The 20,684-nt window shown below is 39.9% G+C and overlaps 1 protein-coding gene across 1 annotated transcript in view; it reads right to left on the reverse strand.

Annotated features, from left to right (window-relative positions):
• Positions 1 to 20,424, reverse strand: part of SLC24A4 (solute carrier family 24 member 4) — an 89,424-nt gene extending 69,000 nt beyond the window's left edge. The window contains exon 1 of the mRNA XM_086748225.1: positions 20,350 to 20,424. Coding sequence (XP_086604351.1) covers positions 20,350 to 20,398 — 49 coding nt within the window. The 5' untranslated portion in view covers positions 20,399 to 20,424. The remainder of the gene's footprint in view (positions 1 to 20,349) is intronic.
• Between the last annotated feature and the right edge of the window lie 260 nt (positions 20,425 to 20,684).

Genomic DNA, 20,684 nt, shown 5'->3' on the forward strand with positions numbered 1-20,684 from the left:
TCCCTCTACCACAATAATATTACTATTAAAACCTCTACCACAATAATATAATATTAAAAAATAAATTAATTTTTTCTTTGCGGTCTCTGTTTAAGAGCAGTCAAAATTTCTACCTTCAGCAGAGCCTGTTAATAATGTGCTTAAACGCTCTCCTGAATTAGGGTCATAATTTGATTATGTATAGCATGAGTTCAAGCTGGCAGTTGATTTTAAAATATTTCCATGAAACATCCACAGATGTAGAATTATATAATTAAGCTATTTGAGATAATTTAATGAGGTTGCAAAAGTGTACTAACAGTAATTTGTCACTTAGAAGCCTGTGCTGTTGGACTTACGGTTACTTAGACAGCCTGCCTTAGTAGAGCAGGGGGACAGGAAAAAAGGTCTTTCTGAAAAAATACAAACTTCTAAACATTTTACTTCAGGGTAATTTTGTCTTAATATGTAAAGTAAACAAAAACAGAGTAAGATATGGTATACAACACAGGTTTTACTAATATTAATTTGTGATGACCTTTCTTACTCACTAGCATATTCAAACATTGGAAACACGAACAAAATGTTCCCATCACAAAACACATCTGTGTATTCTGCTCCTGCTTCGGTCACTCACCACACGTGCACACATCAGGGACAGCAGGCATGTGATATACATCACAGGATCTCTCAATTTGGCATCTTAGCCCTAGGGCTTTTTAGATAATTATGCCAGAGTAACATGACTTGCTTTTGCGATCTTGTCTCTCAGAGTTCAAAATTCAGAGTTCTTTCCTGAAGAAATATATATTTTAAAAGTGCTCCAGGGCATATAATTTACACATGAGTGTCTGGAATCATAAAATAATACTGACCACTGAGTGTCTGAAAAGGATAGGCTTGGTTGCTGTTCCAAAGGTAACAGGACATGATGGAAATGCTCTGCTATATCAGAAGAACACGGCTATGAGCACTATTCTTGAGTGTGTCTACTCAAATGATGTTTGTTTCCATTTTTTTTTTATGAATTTGGCTGGTCAGCCAAATTTCTATTTCCTGTGCTGCACTGCACCCATCTGACTGATATGAGGTGCTCATGCTTTTCACAAAGAGGAGGGAACACAGAACATGGTAGGAATCATAAAGAAAGCAAACAAAATATTTCCGCTTTGTTGTTCCAGCAAATGTGCACACTTACTCACAGGAAAAAAAAAAAAAAAGATCTTTGTTTTCTGGTCAAATACACTCAATTAGAACATACATTTTACTGAATGGATGGAACCATGTCGATATTCACACTCAGGACCCAGAGGTTATGGACGATCCCCAAAAAGGGATAAGATAAATAAGTGAACACGAGGGGGAGCTTAAGTGCAGAGGGAGAGAGGCACAAACAGCACCACATCAATCTCTCGTGATAGCCCATTTCCTCACCATTTCCAAGAAATACACTCTCAGTTCAACTCCTCTAGGCAAAAAGGGATCCACACTACAGCAAGTGCCCCGAGTTTATGACAGTTTATGTTCTTTAGATGGAAGAAGCATTGCTGTGCATGCCTAAAAATTACAAAGTCTAATTACTACCTCAGCTACTTCCTCAGCTGTAACATACCTTGTAAGCAAGACATGCAGACAGCCTGCAGTCCAGCCACATTTTACTGACATTCCACACAGGAGCTAGTGACAATGTATAGTGAGCATATAAAGACTGGGAATTGTTTAAATATAGAATTTAAAAATATATAGTATGAACAAGATATGCAGTGCTGCTACTGATAGATTGTGTGTGTATGCCTAGTAGATCAATAAAGAAATCAATTTAAAAAGCACTCAAGGGTACACCATAGAACATAACAACCAGTAAGCCAACGTACGATTTAGTGTCTAAGGAACAGTCTCAGCTTCTGCTGACTTGGGCTTCTGGTGCAGGTTTCCGTCACAAGCGAAGAGGGCTGAGCTGCTGCCTGGGGCAGTGACAGCAACAGCAGTGTCAGCTGGGCTGCCCAGCTGAAGGAATCCGCACAACAAATCTGGCGATGAACAGCGTCTGAGGAGTGAGTCATCAATGCCTGCTTGGTGGAAAAAATAGACTTGCAGGACTCTGTATTAATAGCACTTAGGAAGTAAATTGACAGTTCTGGAAGAGCAAGGAGAGGACGAGAGTCCTAAAATACTCCTAGGGTCCAATGTGAGAGCCAGACCCTGGGAGAAAGAATCAGCTGGTATTTTGAAATCACATTCTCCATATGCAGATAGTGACAGTAAGACAAAGAAAAGTAAAATGAAAAGTCATGAACAAAATGTGAAGAAATACAACGCAACAGTAGATTAACAAAGAAGTTGGCCATGTTTCTACCATCTCCGCTGGGCTTTTACCAAAATGTACTTAGAATTGTGTCTCTGGAGATAAAATTTCTCTCATGTAAGACTGACTATGAAGGATGCTTGTTTTAGAATAGAACAGTAAGATACCAAATCCATCCGACCCTCTGTGTGCAAGGTATTTGAGATGCCTGTCTCCACTGAGGTTAAACACAGTCTACGTGACTGTTCAGTCTGAACTGAAATGGCAAATGTCACATGCAAGTTATTCTCATCATAAACAATCAACATGATACGCATCACAGGGAACTAAACTTTTAACGGTAAGTGCTCACTACTATCTAAAGAGCCAAATACTCAACAGTTTAAAAAAAAAAAAAACACAACCCCACTGTCATCACTGTTTTTGAACGGGTGAGTATTATTTAAAATTTACAGATACAATAGCTATAGCACAAGAAAGGTCTGTAATTCTGTCATTAAATATTTTCAGGAGGGAGTTATTCCAAATACAATGTTCAATTTGAGAAACAATTTAAGTGTATCTCGGGTATGTGTAACTGCCTAGTGTTGAGTACTCTGTGGTTACGACTGCCCTCCTGTTTGCAGTACCCTGCAGCTCCCATTACCATCGCAGAGCATCTCAGTCTAATGCAGGCAACTTCACTGTACTCTTGAACAGAAAAGCATTTTTAGTCAGACTCCATAAATGAGGCCTGCAACACGGAGGATTAGATTAGAACCACCAAATTTTGTCCTAATACAGGACTAATACAGAACATGAGTAAATAAATCTAAAGAAATGATCGAGAAAGTCTGCACTAGCAGTTACCTGTCCCTGGAGGAAGCAGGAATCCAGCACCTCCCTGTTTATCTTGCGGGTTCTCTAGGCAATTTCACCTGCGCAGAGCTACCTTCATCTGGGGAAAGAGGCAACTAGCTTCTGCCTGAGCAGCACTGCTCTCCAGTAACACGGTAGAACAGCATTAACGCCCCTAGAGAGGTGAGATAAATTAGGTGTGCTCAAAGTACTCCTTACACATCTCAGTAAGACCCAAGTCAGCACAAGCCACAGTCACTATGGTCATTTTCATTCAAAAAGTTAAACCTAAACCCTTCAATTTCCAGACCAGCATTCTCACATCTCACTGGTTGCTAATTCAAGAGTACCACCTCTCCCCCCCGCCAAAAAAAAAAAAAAAGAGCTACAGATTATAACTATCCCAACTACATACCTAAAGTTCATTCATATAGTGTAACAGTTTTGCATCTTTGCACATTTTCTAATAAGTCAGTCCAAAATGAGTGAGAAAGTGTTGCTAGCAAGGCAAAACAGCTCCACAGTCCCCAACCTGCTCTACAAGAATTGCTTAGCTCTTGAATATGAGTTTTCTCCTACAGTCAGAGACTTTTGCTCTCTGATGCTTCGCTGTCCCCCACCTCAACAGCTCCTCATGTTTAGTTGAAAGATTCTGTAGCAAGGGCAACTCATCCAGTCCTACACGAGGTACTTGTCAAAAACTCATTTTGTGTGCAGAAGTCCTCACTGACTACACTGGGCGTGCTGCCGGTATGATTTGGGGTTGAAGACCTACAGCACTCCAGAGAGAAAATACAGTTCTTCTAAAACATGGCAGAAGGCTTTCTTTAGCTTTTCCCCTACTGTTAAAGGGCCAAGATGTCCGAGTACCTAAGGATGCACTTAGTGAGACGGCCAAAGACATCTGACTCTGAGATCCAGAGAACGGAGAACCTTTACTCCAAAGATTTCACAGAGAATCTGTCTATATATTAAGTACTGAGGCCCTTAAAATCTCACTCTTCATCCCATTTCCCTCTCCTCTTGAAGGGAATTTTCCTTACTAACTTTAATGAGAATGGAATAAATTAGTTTTAGTAATATATTCAGTTATTTCATTGTCAGAGAAACAATTTCTATGGGCAGGGGTACAACTCACACTACAACAATATTTTGCTTTATTAAGCTGCCAATATCAGTTCTATGGCTTTGAACGCACAGAAATAGGTAAAGAATTTTTAAGGGGAATGCAGTGCTTTCGGACCACACGCAACACTTGCTAACGTCATCTGGCGCTTTTCCACAGACCAAGGACAACAAACAGCCTCAAGCAGAGAGATTTACAGTTTCTGTTCTACCACCCAGAGTAATCTACCATGATTCAAGGGACTTCTATGCAAAAGATAGCACAAGAAGATTGCCTGGAAGTAATTCATTTTCATCGTCTCCCACTCTGAGAGGGAAACACTTCAAGCAATGGCTACTTTGCTTTCCACGAGACAAATTAGTTTCACTGTGATCTGTTTCAGATGTACAACCCATGAATTTTAAGCTGGTTGTAAAAGTCCACAGAAACTCAGTTTAGCATCTTCCATCTGTACTGATTTAAAGACTTTTCTTGAACAGCAACACTAATAGTTTTGAAATGTCCTTTCCCTTGGCTCCCCTCCTTCCTCCTACTTAACTATATGCTCTCTAATAATTTTGATGGCATGGGGATATTTCACTGCTTTAACGATAAAACTGAGCATGTCAATGTTTTTGCTATGTAATTCGTGGAGGAAGTACGAACATCTGACAGCAAACTCTGATTTGGTACAATTTAATATCAGAACAGCACTGTTTCAAATTGCAAATAAGCTTCACAGACTGCTACATAGTCCTGCTGTGAAAGAAAAATGGTTTCACAATAAATTAAGAGAAAACTTTTAATGTTTCTCTTTTATAAGGTGCATTAGTAACACGAATTAAGAATAGTATCTCTGAGAATGCCAAAATACAGGATATTTCTCTTGGTGGAATTAAGATTTTAATACTTTGCCTTTGATCTGAATTACACAGTATTCTTTAAATCCAAGAGCACAAAATTCCAGACTTCCATAAATAACCTGGAGCTTGCTAGCACAAATCTGTCAACTAACAAATCCCTCTTCATCTCTCCAAAGGCTGCATTTTTAAAGGTCATTAGATGATCAGCTCACACACTAGCTTTACAGATCACGTAAATATAATAGACAAAGACATCTAAAATCTCCACTCCCCATTTCAAGTATCAGCACTTCTTAAGAGTGTATCATCCCTGATATAAACCAGAGAACCTGCATGCAGGTAATGTCTGCAGGTAATAATAGCAAGATCCTAGCTTTCACTGGATGAAGAAGTCCAGTGCTGCATTTGCTGTATATGGAGAAGTCCTACTGATATAAACAGTGGCTTAGGAAGGGTCAGTTGGGCCACAAAACTGAAATATTCTTTTGAAGAGAAAAACACAACCCTCAAAAACCTTGATTCCTGCATGAGTCTAAATCCCCATTTTGCCTGAACACAGGCTGAAACATGAATGGTCCTTCCTGATGGATACTCAAGGCATTGGAAATGTCTCACTTTGAGAAAGGATCAACAACTTCAACTTCAGGTTAACTACATGTTTAATTTTAAAGTTGAGCATAAATGCTGTACTAAATCAGAATGTTTGCTCCAGTGAGCCAAGTGAAATCAGAAATTAGATCCACCACGAGTATACTTCAAAATCCGCCTTTTAAACTGACGTGAATGTACTGTAGTATGGGGTTATCGTAACAAACTTCCAGTTCTAGACAGCTTTGTCCTAAGGCAAAGACGGTCCCCTTCAGGGACTGCTGTTTGTGTCCTAGAACCTCAACTGCAAAACTCCTTTCCGTACTCTGTGTTTCCACTAAATGGACAAAAAAAGATGTCAATTAAATTTAAAATTAATCCAAACACCAAAAGTAAATAAATACAAACCTCTAAATTTCGCCATACATTTAGACTAACTTTGAGAGATGGGAATAGTTCTGTAACACTGAAGTACCACCCTGTCTGTGTGGGTCATTTCACTACAGCTGAGATGTCACTCCAGGCTGTCCCCAGCACTATGTGGGAGGTTTACACTAATCACCTTTTTCTGAAGTTTAATTTCTAGTATCAAATCACTAGCTGTACAACAACATCAAGAAATACGAGCTGTGCTGATTCATGAAAGCCAATTTGGTCCTATTTTCAAGCATCTGAATGAACAGATATTTTCCCCCATAGAATATTTTACATCATAAAGTTAAATGTTTTCATTAAGAACAAATAAATAAAGTGATGCATCATGCTCTAAGAAGCCGTAGCTATTTTACAGTTAACATTAACTTTTGGTAAGCCAGGGAGGGGCGAGGGGGAGCACGGAACAACAAAACAAAACAAAACAAAAAACCAAAAGGTATTTTAGCAATTTTTATCATCAATGAATACCTCACAAGAGTATGATTTTTCTCATAACTTTAAATACGTGTTTCTATCTTCATATATTGGAGGGTGAATGTTTTCCCAGAAGGGAGAAAATGCACACTCCTTTCTCAAGTTATCTGAAAATCAAATTATCTGAATTATTTTCTCATAAAACGTAGACCATACAGCTTAACAGCCAGTAAAGCCAAATTTCTGTTCTTGGTTTTTGTTATTTTGCAGTGGTAAAGCTGTTTGGCACTCATAGCAGCATCTCAAGGAACATCCATGGAATTTAACCCTGTTAAACACTTCGAAAAATTTTTCAGCCAACAGAAATTTTCTTTAAAGTAAAAAGAAAAAAAGGAGGGAAAAAAAAAGAGAGAGATAATTAAAAAGTCAAACACATGTCCACTGAAAAGCACACATGTATTCACACATCAGACTTCAGGAAGAATCAAAACATAGCATAACTCTAGTTAATCTCATAATTGCAAGAGGCTTTTATCCACAGCTGTTAAATAATACGATCCAAGTTGCCTCTCCAAGATTAAGTGTATAAAGTCATCATGCAACTAAAATAGCAAGTCACTAAAGGGTATGCTACATCATTTACATAAAGAAGAAAAAGATCATTTTTAGTAATTACTCTCATAAAAGGATTACTGTTGCTTCCTTAACACACAAATATATTTACTAGGAGAGTATAAATGCACTCATGGGAAACATAATGACTGTAAAACTTTGAATTTTTACTTCTGTAAATGCCTAATCTGATATACTATTTTAAAATAAGTAATCCATTTGGTTTTCCCATATTAAAGATAAAATTTACAGGCAGAAAAGCATGAAAGGTATTTTTGCAGAGGAAAAAAAAAGACATTATCAGAGCAATGAACTGAATAATCTGAGGATAAGAAACAGGTGCCTTATTGACAGGCTACACCACATTTACCCTCACTCTAAATCAGAATTTATACTGTGGCACTTAAGCAGGTGCAAATATACCATTGGGAAAGCCAGGATCATCTTCACTCTCCATGGAGAACAAGACTTACTATTATAAAGGTGCTTTTCATGTTCAGAGCCCAATCTAACTGGATAATATTTGTAGAAGGGATAAAGGGATCTAGGTTCCCCACTAGTGTTCAATTAATTTTTGCTCCCTGGGAACAAAAAAATATATATTTTTTTGTAGAGTGAAGGAATATAAAGGAAAATTAAAGTGCAGTTACTGCTGCAGCCACATCTAGAATTGAGGATTTCCTGGTCCCCATGCCATACTAAAACACTGGGTCTGGGTCTCTCGCAGTAAAGATCACTGTATAAGGTTATTATGCAGCCCTGTACATTTCATGTCAAGGCACAAAATTATTGAACACGAAATTCAGCTACTACATTAAAATAGTCATTAAAAACAAACATCTGTAACTTACAAAAAGAGAAGCAAGATTTTGTTGTAAAAACTCCAAACAAGACGAACAAAAAACTCTCCACTTAGTACAGCGATTGAACTTAGTCTTCCTTACAAAACAGATGAGAATCTGTTTTTTACAATAATGACCAAGATGTCAGTTTGGTATCACGTCTGTAGGCACTCCTGAACCAGGAGGTATCACCCCCTGCTACAGCCTGAGCACAGTAAGATGTCACAGGGCTAAGCACCTTAGCATAGATGGGCACGCAGACAATGTTGTCCAACACACTTGGGAAACAGGAGGTCCTCATCTTTTCCGCAAGTTACCAGATGTGCTGCCCCTCACAGCTGAAAACCCTTTGGAGAAGGACACAACAATTGGGCCCCTGTCAAGAAGTATCTGGCAGAGGTGCAATCTCTCCTCCTCAGAGCTGCACAGCCCCACTCAACTCTAAGAGTCCAGTCTGGAGGCAGCAATGTGGTAGGACCAAAACATTTGGAATCAGTTACTGGATGGAAGGGAAGAATTTCCGTTACCAAGACCATAATTTTATTCATTAAGAAGCATATAGTACATGCATCACTATTCACTATTTCCAGCCTATCTGCAATCTCACCCCAGAAGAACAGTAATGCTAGCGGCATTTGTATGGCATTCAGCCCTGCAGGGGTTGGAATGGGGAAGAAAACATCAAATTTTTAAAGTGTCCAACAAAAACAAAAGATTGTGCAAACGATTGCATGCATTCCACCAAATCTGACCAATTTCAAAAGCCACTGACCGTACAGAAACATAGTACTTCTTAAGACCGTGAAGTGCTTGTATGATTACGGCAACTGTCCTTTTTTCCATGTAACATCTCTGTTTTGTGTGCAAATTGGTCTTGTACCTACATCTATGAGTACAAACTGGTGAAACAGTTACTAAGAGAATTTCACAAGTAGTTATTTAGCAGAGACTTAATTATTCGTTAGCCAGTCTGCATTTTTTTCTTTAATACAAATCTGAGTACAGAGTGCAAAATGGATATCGCGATTGTTTCATAAACAGTTATAAATACTCCTTCCAACGTAAGCGGTTTGGCTACTTTTGCTACTTCCAAGATTACATGAAGAATGATATTATTTCTACCGTCAAAACCCCGTAACATAGTAGAAGATCGAACTCTGAGCTGGGTGGGACCAGACTGTGCTATACAGAATTTCCCTTTACCAGTCTGTTGTCTTGTAGAGAAAGCAGCCCAGCTCCAACCTTTAATTACCTAAGTAGTACTTACTAAACTTAGTTGCCCTGGATATCCACAGATTAAGGCAGTTCTGGAGATGATCCCAGATAGTCTTTCCAAGTAAGAACTGTCCCATCAGATGCTGTTACTAATCAGTCCTGGACAACCAAATACCTATAGTAAATCCATATTGAATTAAAAAACATAATTGATTAACTTCAAATCTGAAGTACTTGTTCCACACTCAAAAGTCAGTTACGGCCAAGACAAAGCCTCCTCTCACCCTCCCACCCCTCAATCAAATAAAAAACCCCCAAATATTAAAAAACCTTTGAGTCAGCCAGGTTTGCTCACACATGCAAAAATACTGCTGAACTCCTTCTTTCTTTGTTTCCTTTTTCAGTCTGCAAACAACAAGAGGTGCTTATTTTATCCCTTGTATGGCAAAGCAGTGTCAGTATTTTATACAGCCCCTCTCACAGAGTGGTCCCGAAAAAACATTTCCCAGTGGCGGAACCATCACCACAGCAGAGACCTCCCTAGTCACAATTTTTCATCTCCATCCTCTGTTAATAAATAGCAGCTGGCCCACAGATGGGCCAGCCAGGCATCTCCTCACCCCTTTGTGGGAGCAACTGAAAAGATCTGTTTGTTCCAAGGTTCCTCCATCCGTCCTTCTTCCTCTAAGTGGAGGAGAAGGAGAAATAATAATTACTCTGTAATGTAGCATTCAGCTACCTGGTATAGCTGGCTGGCAAGTGGTAACCACTCTACTTCCAAGAGGGAAGCTGGATACTTCACTTGACAACCTTTAGTTATCAGCATAATCAAAAACATTCAGCATACTGAAGCTGTTCTGGACATATCCTTGCCCCATTTCTAGTAGTAACTAGTCTTGGTGTCCCATGTTAGGCTTTATAAAAACATACAGAGAGGGAGATGTCATCTCTGTGGTGAAAAGTTACATTTCTCTTGAAAAAAAGCACAAGAAAAGAGTCAAGTCATTTTGAGCTGATCAAGACGGAGAGCAGAGAGGTGATGGTGGTACCAGCAACAGCTCCAGGTTCAATGAACTTCGTATGGCTACAATTTATTATTAAAGGGGGAAAAAATGCAGCTTAGCTACCAACCCTCTCTGCAGACTTTGGGCAAGTCACTTTGCCTTTTTCAGTCTTCTTTTTCCTGCTCCTTGTCCATTTCCATTAGGCACTCTTAGGGGCTGCCACTGCACCTCAGAACAAGACAGACAACACTACAGCTCTATAGGGACCCTCCTCTCTCCACCCTCAACTGGCAAAGCCACTGGGCACGACTGAAACAGGACTCATTAACATGCCAGCTTTGACTTCTGTCTAGTCAATCCTGGCTGGCCAACCTCCTGAGAGCACCATGATGCTCAGGGCTCATGAAGTGAGATTCAAAAAAGGAGATAATTACAATATTCCAGATAGTTTCTTTCACATAGCAACCTGCAAGCAGTTGCATAAAAATAACAAGAGAAGGCAAATGGACATTGGAAAACCATCTCAACGTTTAAGTGCCGGTAAAGGAAGCAGACAAAGGCTAGCAGCAACAGGAAGGGAAAGGCTTGTGAAAGGCTTAAGAAGGTAAGTAAAAGTCTTAAAATTTTAGGCAACAGTAGCCAAAGATCTTGTGGAGGGATTTAAAGCATGACATGATCAGGCAAAGAATGCAACCTTTACAAAGGCATGAAAAGTACATAAAGATAGAAGATTCTCAACAAAGCACTAAACCAGAAACAGTCTCTCGCCATCTACCAACAAATTTGTAGGGCAGAACTTCAGCTGCTGTAAACATCAGGGTTGTAATGACACGGAGCTAAGGCAGCGCACACCAGTGTGGATACGCGCCCAAAAGCCCTAAAGAACAAACGCCTCTATCTTTGAGAGTCTATCTTTTGGGCTAGGAACTGACAAAATTCAAAGCACATGACAATTCACAGTAAATTAAAATTATATATTTTCCCAATTTCACTCTCTTTGAACTTCTAAACATAAATTTCATCCATTTTAACTTTACCATTCCCAAGGTTTAAATGTTTCCCACTATCTGTGAATATTTACATCTTGCTATTCAAAGGTTTAAATACCTCTGTGTAATGTATCTAGTCATGTTATCCCCCACCCACTGAACAATGCATCATATGTAGGGGAAAAAGAATTCATCAGGTTTTGGCAGTCTCTGAGAATAGTCCAACAAGAAGTATGTATGGAAACTGAACAGGTGGAATCTAAACTATCTTCTCTAAACTATCAACGGACAACCAACAGATCCCGTCTACCTGGACTTGTGCAAAGCATTTGACATTGTCCCTCATGACATCCTTGTCTCTAAAATGGAGAGACATGGGTTTGATGGATGGACCACTTGGTGGATAAGGAGCTGGCTGGATGGCTGCACTCAGAGAGTGGTGGTCAATGGCTCAATGTCCAGGTGGAGACCAGTGACGAGTGGGGTTCCTCAGAGGTTGGTATTGGGACCAGTGCTGTTTAACATCTTTGTCAGCAACATGGACAGTGGGATAGAGTGCACCCTCAGCAAGTTTGCTGACGACACCAAGCTGTGTGGTGCAGTCAACAAGCTGGATGGGAGGGATGCCATCCAGAGGGACCTTGACAGGCCGGAGAGGTGGGCCCATGCAAACCTCAAGAAGTTCAACCAGGCCAAGTGCAAAGCCTTGCACATAAGTCTGGGCAATCCCAAGCACAAATAAAGGCCAGGTGGAGAATGGATGGAGAGCAGCCTGGAGGAGAATGAGTTAGGGGTACTGGTGGACAAGAAGCTCAACATGAGCCAACAATGTGCACTTGCAGCCCAGAAAGCCAACTGCATCCTGGGCTGCATCAAAATAAGCATGGCCAGCAGGTCAAGGAAGGTGATTCTGCCCCTCTACTCTGCTCTCATGAGACCCCATCAGGAGTACTGTGTCCAGTTCTGGAGCCCCCAACATAAGAAGGATGTGGACCTGTTGGAGCGAGTCCAGAGGAGGGCGATGAAGATGATCAGAGGGCTGGCGCACCTCTCCTATGAGGACAGGTTGAGAGAGTTGGGGCTGTTCAGCCTGGAGAAGAGGAGGCTCCAGGAGACCTTATTGAGGCCTTTCAATACTTACAAGAGGGCCTGTAAGAAATACGGGGACAAACTTTTTAGCAGGGTCTGTAGCAACAGGATAAGGGGTAATGGCTTTAAACTAGAAGAGGGTAGACTAGATATAAGGAAGAAATTCTTTACAATGAGGGTGGTGGAACACTGGAACAGGTTGCCCTGAGAGGTGGTGGATGCCCCATCCCTGGAAACATTCAAGGCCAGGTTGGACAGGGCTCTGAGAAACCTGATCTGGTTGGAGATGTTCCTGCTCCTTGCAGAGGTTTTGGACTAATGACCTTTAAAGATTCCTTCCCACTCAAACTATGCTATGATTCTATGATTCTTGCTAGCAGGAAGGCATATTGACCACTGTTCCCCACTATGGGTGGAGAATGTTACTCTCAAGATTGTTAATGCAGCACCTGTCATTAACATCAAAGTCTTAATTTAATGTTGCAAAAAAGGAAACAATTTGACTCAGTTGCTAAGACATTTTCTACCATAATGTCTTCAATGTCTGTCAACTTTAGAGAATAAAGGAAACCATCACTCTTTATTGCCTCAAGGTCTTCCCTTCCTGTAGAATATGAGCGATGCCAGTTTAACTGTCAGCAGGTTCATGGAATATTTTCAGCCTGCTAGCTGAAACCATACCTATTCTGTAAAAAGTCATTGGCATTAATGAATACCGTCATAGATATGTATAATAAAATCTTGTAACCTCTGAAAAAAATAATTAAATTTTGAGGGTTCCTACCAGACATATTAGCAGAACAAAGTTTAAATGTAATTTACTGTAATGAATTTGCACACTGTGCCTAAGTGTATTTATAAATCCATCACTTTGACCCTCCAAACCAAAACTGAGATTCAGAGAGACAGAGCTGAGGCTCAGGAGGGTGTGGTTTTCATGAAGCTTTCTAAATTGTTCTGTATCTAGATGGTATCATTACTACAAGCTCTGAAAATGTTCTTCGTTAATACTCAATGCTAAAAAAAAAAAACCTGAAAAATGAATCAAAAATTTGATATAAATTGTGAATGCTTCCAGTTTTATGTGCCAAACACAATGCTAAAAGGTAGCCCTTTTGTAATTTAAGCCCTTTTTAGAGACTTCCTTTGCTTTTCATTCTAGATTCCTCACCCAACCAAAACTAAACCTCTCACTGCATCTTGATTTTTTCATACTTCTTTTACCACTTTCCCTGCTTACTACTTCCCAGGACCTGCCTCCTTGCCCTGGTATTCCCAGGATTCTCCCATGGTTCATTATCCAAACTTAGCCTCCCTTCACTCATGTCTGTGTGTGCCTTTGTGTCCTTGTTCTCCAACTCCAGCCTCCATGACTGGATAATCTCAGGCTTTCTACTGCCCAATCCCAATCCCCAAGCTTCTCTATTCCTCTTGCAGCTTCTGGTGACCATCTTCTACCTCCAGGTGCTTTTCACAGTCTTACTTCCCTGCAGCCCAGTTCTGTGCTTGTCCAGTTTTGCCTGAATCCTCCACGTTGGTTGTCCAAGTTATGGACTGATGAGACACTGAGAGCGCAGAGACGAAGTCATGAATGCAGAGTTTTAACATCTATCAAAACACTCCAGTACCTCATAAAGACTCTGTCCTAGGCCGACCCCAAGAGTATGGATTAATGCTCACAGATTGATTTACAATGCCTTTTCAATCCGCTTCCTACAACAGTAAGCGAGGTGTGGTAACAACTGTGTATGATACAAAGCAAGACAGCAGCATTTTCCATCTTAACTGCAGTACATGGTGACATGTCACACAGAATAAGGTAAAAAGCAAGGAGTGAAAATGAAATTGCCATGGATAAGGATGGGTCAATTTGAACATCGCTTTTATACTAACAGCACAATTTTGAGGGTGGAAAATGAAGCAGATTTCCACACAAAAAAGGTCTACCAGTCATACTAGTGAAGAACAGATCTAAAAACATACACATTATCCCACATTAAGGGTGACACAGTCAACAATACCATAGAGATCTGCATGCCCAAGTTCCATTAACCTTGATTTTGAAATCCTCAGTTCTGGATTTCAAATATGTCCTGAGTGAAATGTAATTCATTTGGTTTCCATACCAAATCATAGGAAAACTCAGGTTGTATGGAACCTCAGGAGGTTATATCGGTCCAAACTTCTGCTCAGACATCATCTTTTCAGGAGCTAAAAGGCTAGTGTATATTAGTATACACTAAATTTAATAATAATTATTATTATTAATACCACTTGCTTAAAAATTGAGGTCTAAGGTCATTTACCCCTGCTACAAAATGCGAGTTTGATCTAGGGAAGATGATGAGCACATTGTTTAGAAGAAATACATGTGAACACATTGTTTAGAGAGAATTTACAGTAGAACTAAATGACATCTTCCAGTAGCGACAGAAGTACATTTAGATCAGCATTTATTACACAAAGTTTATTATCTTACATATTAAGGTGTCTGTAAGGATTAAGAAAAAAAAAAGGATACATCAGTCCAGAATATTGAGAATTATGCATTTAACTAAGCACTGTATTTATAAAATAAAATTGATGGGAATCGATGCTTCCTATAGTGTCTTTACTATAAACGTACAAGAAATAGCTTTTTCTGTCCTTTCGGAAAACTACTTTGAAGAGTCAGTCCTGTCTACTCTAGCCAGTGAGAACACCATCATTGATTCTTATAGAAAAAGTAACAGGCTTTTGCACTCTCTATGGTACGTTAACAAAAACGTCTAAGACTTCTGCAGTTTCTCTACAATGCATCACATCCTACATGAATCCCCACGGTTATAACTAACAGCGTCAAATATACACAGACTCAACGATTTTTGATCGTTACTCAGAACACAGTGATACACATGCTGAAGGGAAACACACTTTATTTCACTGATTCTTCCTCTCTCACTGCAAGAACAGAAAGCATTGCTACAATGTACCTTTTAATTCTAAAGTAAAAAGGCAGCATGGCTCAGAAAGAAATGCTAACCTCTGCCTTTTCCCCAACCCACAATTCATCTTTACCCACTGGTAACAATGGGAGGAGCACACTTGAACCAGATTCCCCGCTATTTAAAATCAATGGAGCTCATTAATTGTCCACCACTGGACAGAAAACTCCACTGACTCTTTCTGTTTCAAGGCAGCTCACTAACTAGTGTTTGAAGATTAATAGAAATATATTTCGATGCATTTCTAATTCACAGCAAATAGTTATGAGGAACGGCTGAGGGAACTGGGATTTTTTAGTCTGGAGAAGAAGAGGCTGAGGGGAGACCTCGTCGCTCTCTACAACTGCCTGAAATGAGGTTGTAAAGGAGGTGAGTGTTGGTCACTTCTACCAAGTAACCAGTGATAGGACAAGATGAAATGGCCTCAAGTTGCATCAGGGGAGGTTTAGATTGGACATTAAGAAAAATTTCTTCACCAAAAGGGTTGTCGAGCACTGGAACAGGCTGCCGAGGGAAGTGGTGGAGTCACCATCCCTGGAGGTGCTCAAAAAATGTGTAGACGTGGCATGTTGGAACATGGTTTAGTAGGCATGGTGGTGTTGTGTTGACGGTTGGACTTGATGATCTTGGATGTCTTTTCCAAACCATAATGATTTTGTGGTTCTGTACTGTATACAGTGATCACTTGAAAATATTCACAATAGAAAGGAGTCCAGATCAATTGCTTTAACAGCCTGTCATGACCCAGTGGAGTCACATGGTTAGAAGCCTCATACCACCCAGTCACTCCAACATGTAATTGCTTTGGAAATGTTACTCAGAGTTCTGGAGGACATGGCGTCATGGGAACATTTAGAAACAAGAGGCAAGCCATTGGAGCAGAGAAGCTATAAATCAGACTTGCTGGGCAGATGGCATTGCAAGCTAGTGAGCTGACGGCAGATGGAAGCGAAAGCTTGGATAAGGCAAAAAAAAAAAAAAAATTGGTTGCAAACTAATGAGATCTGTTAAGAATCTAGAGACAACTACTCTCCCTTTCTGATCACTCTGCTTTAAGTGAGGGTCGGATCAACCCTCTTCCCACAGAAATCTACCCAGGAAAAGTTTTTAGAGCCATAAAGAAAAGGCAGTTTGGTTTCCCTCAAAGAGGGATACCCACAGCAGCCATCCGGAGAGTTACTCAATACGAAATAAGCAGAAGATTCATAATGCAAAATTCCTAGGCTCTCCTGAAATTTTTGAAGTCCAGAACCTTCAGCATACAATATATAAGCCCTCCAGCCTGGCTCTAAGACAATATAAACTTCTAGCTTTTCATGGTAGAGGAACTTCCCACAAACAGGAAGTTTCAAGCCAGGAATGATCTTTAATGGGAAAATGCTACACAACACATTAACTTCGGTGAGGATTTGGTCTTAATTCAGAGTAGAACAGAGGTTAGCATGGTAGTCTCAAATGCTCCACCTCCCTCCTGCAACTGACCTACAGCTCCTTTGCTGCTATTATGGGATAGATAGTATCTGTAACTCCTTATGACTACAGAATAGTTACTATCAGAAAAAAAAAAAAAAAAGTCTTGTACCTCTTAAGATATTCATGAATATCAGTGCCTCTAACCTCCAAATATTATAAAAATACACACACACTCTTATATTTCCCTTTTCTTTGTCAGAGCCTCAGGGTTCTTTTTTAAAGCAGCATTGCCAAGACTTCAAAGTTTTTTTCTGTTCTGATACAATAGCCCCAGAAGCACTAAAAACGTTTCCAGGAGAACACAAACATCTCAGGCACGGTAGGCTACATGAGCTTCTAGCAGATAGTAGCTTCCACAAGCTTCTAACTAACTCCTATTTCTAGGAGCTTACGGAGTTTTTCTCCCAAGATATATTACCAAGGGTGACCCTTTCTTACCACTGTCACGTACAGCAAGGACCTTATGGTCTTATAAACTTCTACTGCTGCAATTTCTGACAACTGGGGATTTTTTTCAATTTGCATGGAAGAAAATGGGGTGAAGTGGTAAATAAATTAACTTTCTTAAAAGGCTTTGGGAAAAGGGAAGTAAAGCTGCAGACTTGTGTGGGAAGCTAATAAAGAGGAAGCACAGCAATGACACAAGGGTCTAACAGGCTTTCAGCAAAAACTTGCACTTCCCAAGCTACTATGAATTTATTATATCCTGGACATACCCACAGAGAAACATCCACATAATGGCAGACACCATATACACACCCATGCATGTGTAGGGCCCTCACTGCTTAAGGCAGATACAGAAATGGCATAGGTAAGAGTAAGTAACTAGTGACAGGACAAGAGGAAATGGCCTCAGCTTGCAACAGGCGAGGTTTAGATTCGATATTGGGAAAAATTTCTTTACTGAAAGAGTGCTCAAGCATTGGAACAGGCTGCCAGGGAAGTGGTTGAGTCATCATCCCTGGAGGTGTTAAAAAAATGTGTAGATGTGGCACGTCGGGACATGGCTTAGTAGACATGGTGGTGTTGTGTTGATGGTTGCACTCAATGATCTTAGAGATCTTTTCTAACCGTAATGATTCTACGATTTTAAGTACTTCTCCTAAAGGAGCCTACACAGAGCACTGTATTCATACAACACACATGCATGTTAACTAGCTGTTCTCAAGATTTTTTTTTTTTTTAAAAAAAGAAAGGATCAGAGATAAAATCTAGCTATTTAAAGTTTTCGACAGGACATTCCTGAGATTTTCATTACATTGGGATAAGCACTTTATTGAAAGCTTGCATATTCCAAACGAAAATCCACACTTTCTCAGCAATCTTCTATGCAACCTTGATCAAGACTCTTGACCTTTCCTGGGACTACATTCTCCAGTTGTAGTCATAGGGTTACACAAGTTACATTCTCATGGAGGTGAGCTATGATACTACTTGCTCCTTTTTGACAAGTTTTAGGTCACTGTACCTTCCTCTCATTACAGGGCAAATCTCAATCTCTAACACACCGAATTAAGGAAAAAAAAAAAAACCTAATAAAAAAACCACTCCCTTCCCCCCGCCCCCACTCCCCCCCCCAAAAAATCCAAATCTACAGAAGTTGTTACTGAGCAATAACAATCATGGGTTCTTACAGACCTATTCCTGTCCAACAAACATAATTTTTTTTTTAGATGCTTCCTTTATTTGCAGCTATCTTACATCTAGCCACTCTTGCAGCTTCTAAATCCTCCCTTCAGCTGCAGAAGATACACAGAGATAAACCGTATATAACTGCAGAACAACAGGAAGTGACTAAAAAATGCTACAATTGCAATCCTGTGACATATTTGATCTGTAAATCTGTGTTCTAACAGAAGCAGCACTTTTAAAAAGAAAGGCTAATTCGAGCACTGTGACTAGAAATAATGAATTTAATGCAAGTCTCATGATATTTTTCTTAAAACCTCAGCATCCTGAGGCATATTTAGGTCTCTCTTGTGTCCAGCTCTTGTGGTTACAGAGAAAAATGCACCTCAACGACCTAAATTTCAGAAAGCACATCAAAATGACTCGACTCTATTTATTTATTCCAGTTGGTCTTAAACTAATCTTACAATTTTAGAGGAATGGAGTGAGCTGACCTCTTTGTTCTAAACATCTGGAAAAGCCACAAGCACTGCTTCTCGTATTCCAATTGACACAGAAGCATATGTTTTCCCTTGGCAGTTTTATCATATCATTGTAAAGAAGTCCTCATTCACACTATGGAAATCCCTATCAAGAACTTTGATGGACAACTTTCTGATCCAGCTTCTACAATTTAGTGGCCTTTATTGGCTTGGCTCCAGGTGCGCTGCTAAGCACATGTTCAGACATGATCACATTGATGCATCCACATATGTGGAGAAAAATGAGAGAGAAGTGGAAAAGAATAGCATTTTCTGAGTATTCATCAAGAATGATCATAGGTTCCCAAAAGGTCATTTGTTTCTTCTTTCTTGTCTGTGAACAACTTTGATACACAAACCAACAGCATCATAAGGTTACAGATGCAGAAAACAGCAAACTAGACCAGGAAGTTCTTAACAGAAGCACAGAGAAGCTCTTGGACATAAAGATGATACAGTTAAAGCTTTTGGAACCACTTATTTTGCACAGTGTTCTTCCACTCCTCTCTCAGAAGTGCATAAGCACAGTAGTGATCCTCAATCTATAAAACAGATGCCTCAACATTACAACAAATATATAACTGAGGTGGGGGAGTACTGCTCCAAACTCTTCTAGTGCCTGGGGCTGACAGTATCTCAGAACTCATGCTGTCACTGCTTGCAGGAAGGCAGACTCTCCTGTCATCCCATAGTTGATCAGAATCATATTTAAAAAAAAACCAAAATCTGAACTTTTAAATTAATTTGGCTAGTGCCCTTGGCAAAACGTCTCATCTCCCACACACCGTAAAACACAGCGAGGCAACGAGAGAGAGAAAGGAAATACACGCTGGAAAGACAGATGGAAAGATGAAAGCACTGTGGACTAACACCGATATTAAAATGCGTCATATATCCCTGTCCTCAATCAATCATTATCAGCGGGCCAGGACAGACATCCTGAAGTAAAATCAATCCAGAGTTTCCATATTATCTCATCGTCACCCTCCACACAATGTAAATTCCTACTCTGCATACATAGTTTATCATTAAACTAGCAAAACATGATTAAATGCATAATGGTAAGGAACACAAATGACTGTGCTCAGATGGCATCTCAAACACTGCATGTTTAGCTACCCATAGTTTCAAGAAGAGTACACCTCTCATTACCAGCGCAATACACACAGCATCAGCCAGAAAGGAATAATCACCAAAAGAATCAAAATTAGAGAAATCAAATTGTCAGCACGAGTCTCATAATGACCCCAAAATATTCTTATATCTGAACATTAACTTTTACTTTTGATAAAGTCACAGCACTATATAGCAAAATAATCCTTATTTCTATACAGGACAGTCCTGCTTTTTTTTCATGTTTGACACTTTTATGTTTACCCTAACATATCATTGCAGCTTGGTGATGACAGCACTACGCAATACATCTCAAGAGCTTATAAAACATTGCAAAGTTTCCCCATCTTACCTGGGTCTGTACAGTTCTTTTCTTCACGTGTCCCATTAGGCGATGCCATCAATCTTCTATTCCTCCATATTTCTGACAAAACGCCTCTGTCTGCAATAGTTGATTCTCGGCCTATATTAAATAGAAAGAGGTTATGCCCACTGTTGCTAATGTTTTCCGGCATCATCTTAACTGGATGTTAAGCAAGGAGCATGGACAAACCATCAGTATGTGAAAGCAGCAAAATCAAGGTGCGACTGGGACACACTCCAACATACGTATGTGAGGTGCTCCTAGCTAGAAAGGGTGAAACCAGCTGTGAAGGTGCAGCATCCAAGCCGTTAGCATGTTCTGGC

This window comes from Chlamydotis macqueenii, chromosome 5, assembly GCF_036417535.1.
Source record: "Chlamydotis macqueenii isolate bChlMac1 chromosome 5, bChlMac1.mat, whole genome shotgun sequence".
In the NCBI taxonomy this organism is placed as follows: Eukaryota; Metazoa; Chordata; class Aves; order Otidiformes; family Otididae; genus Chlamydotis; species Chlamydotis macqueenii.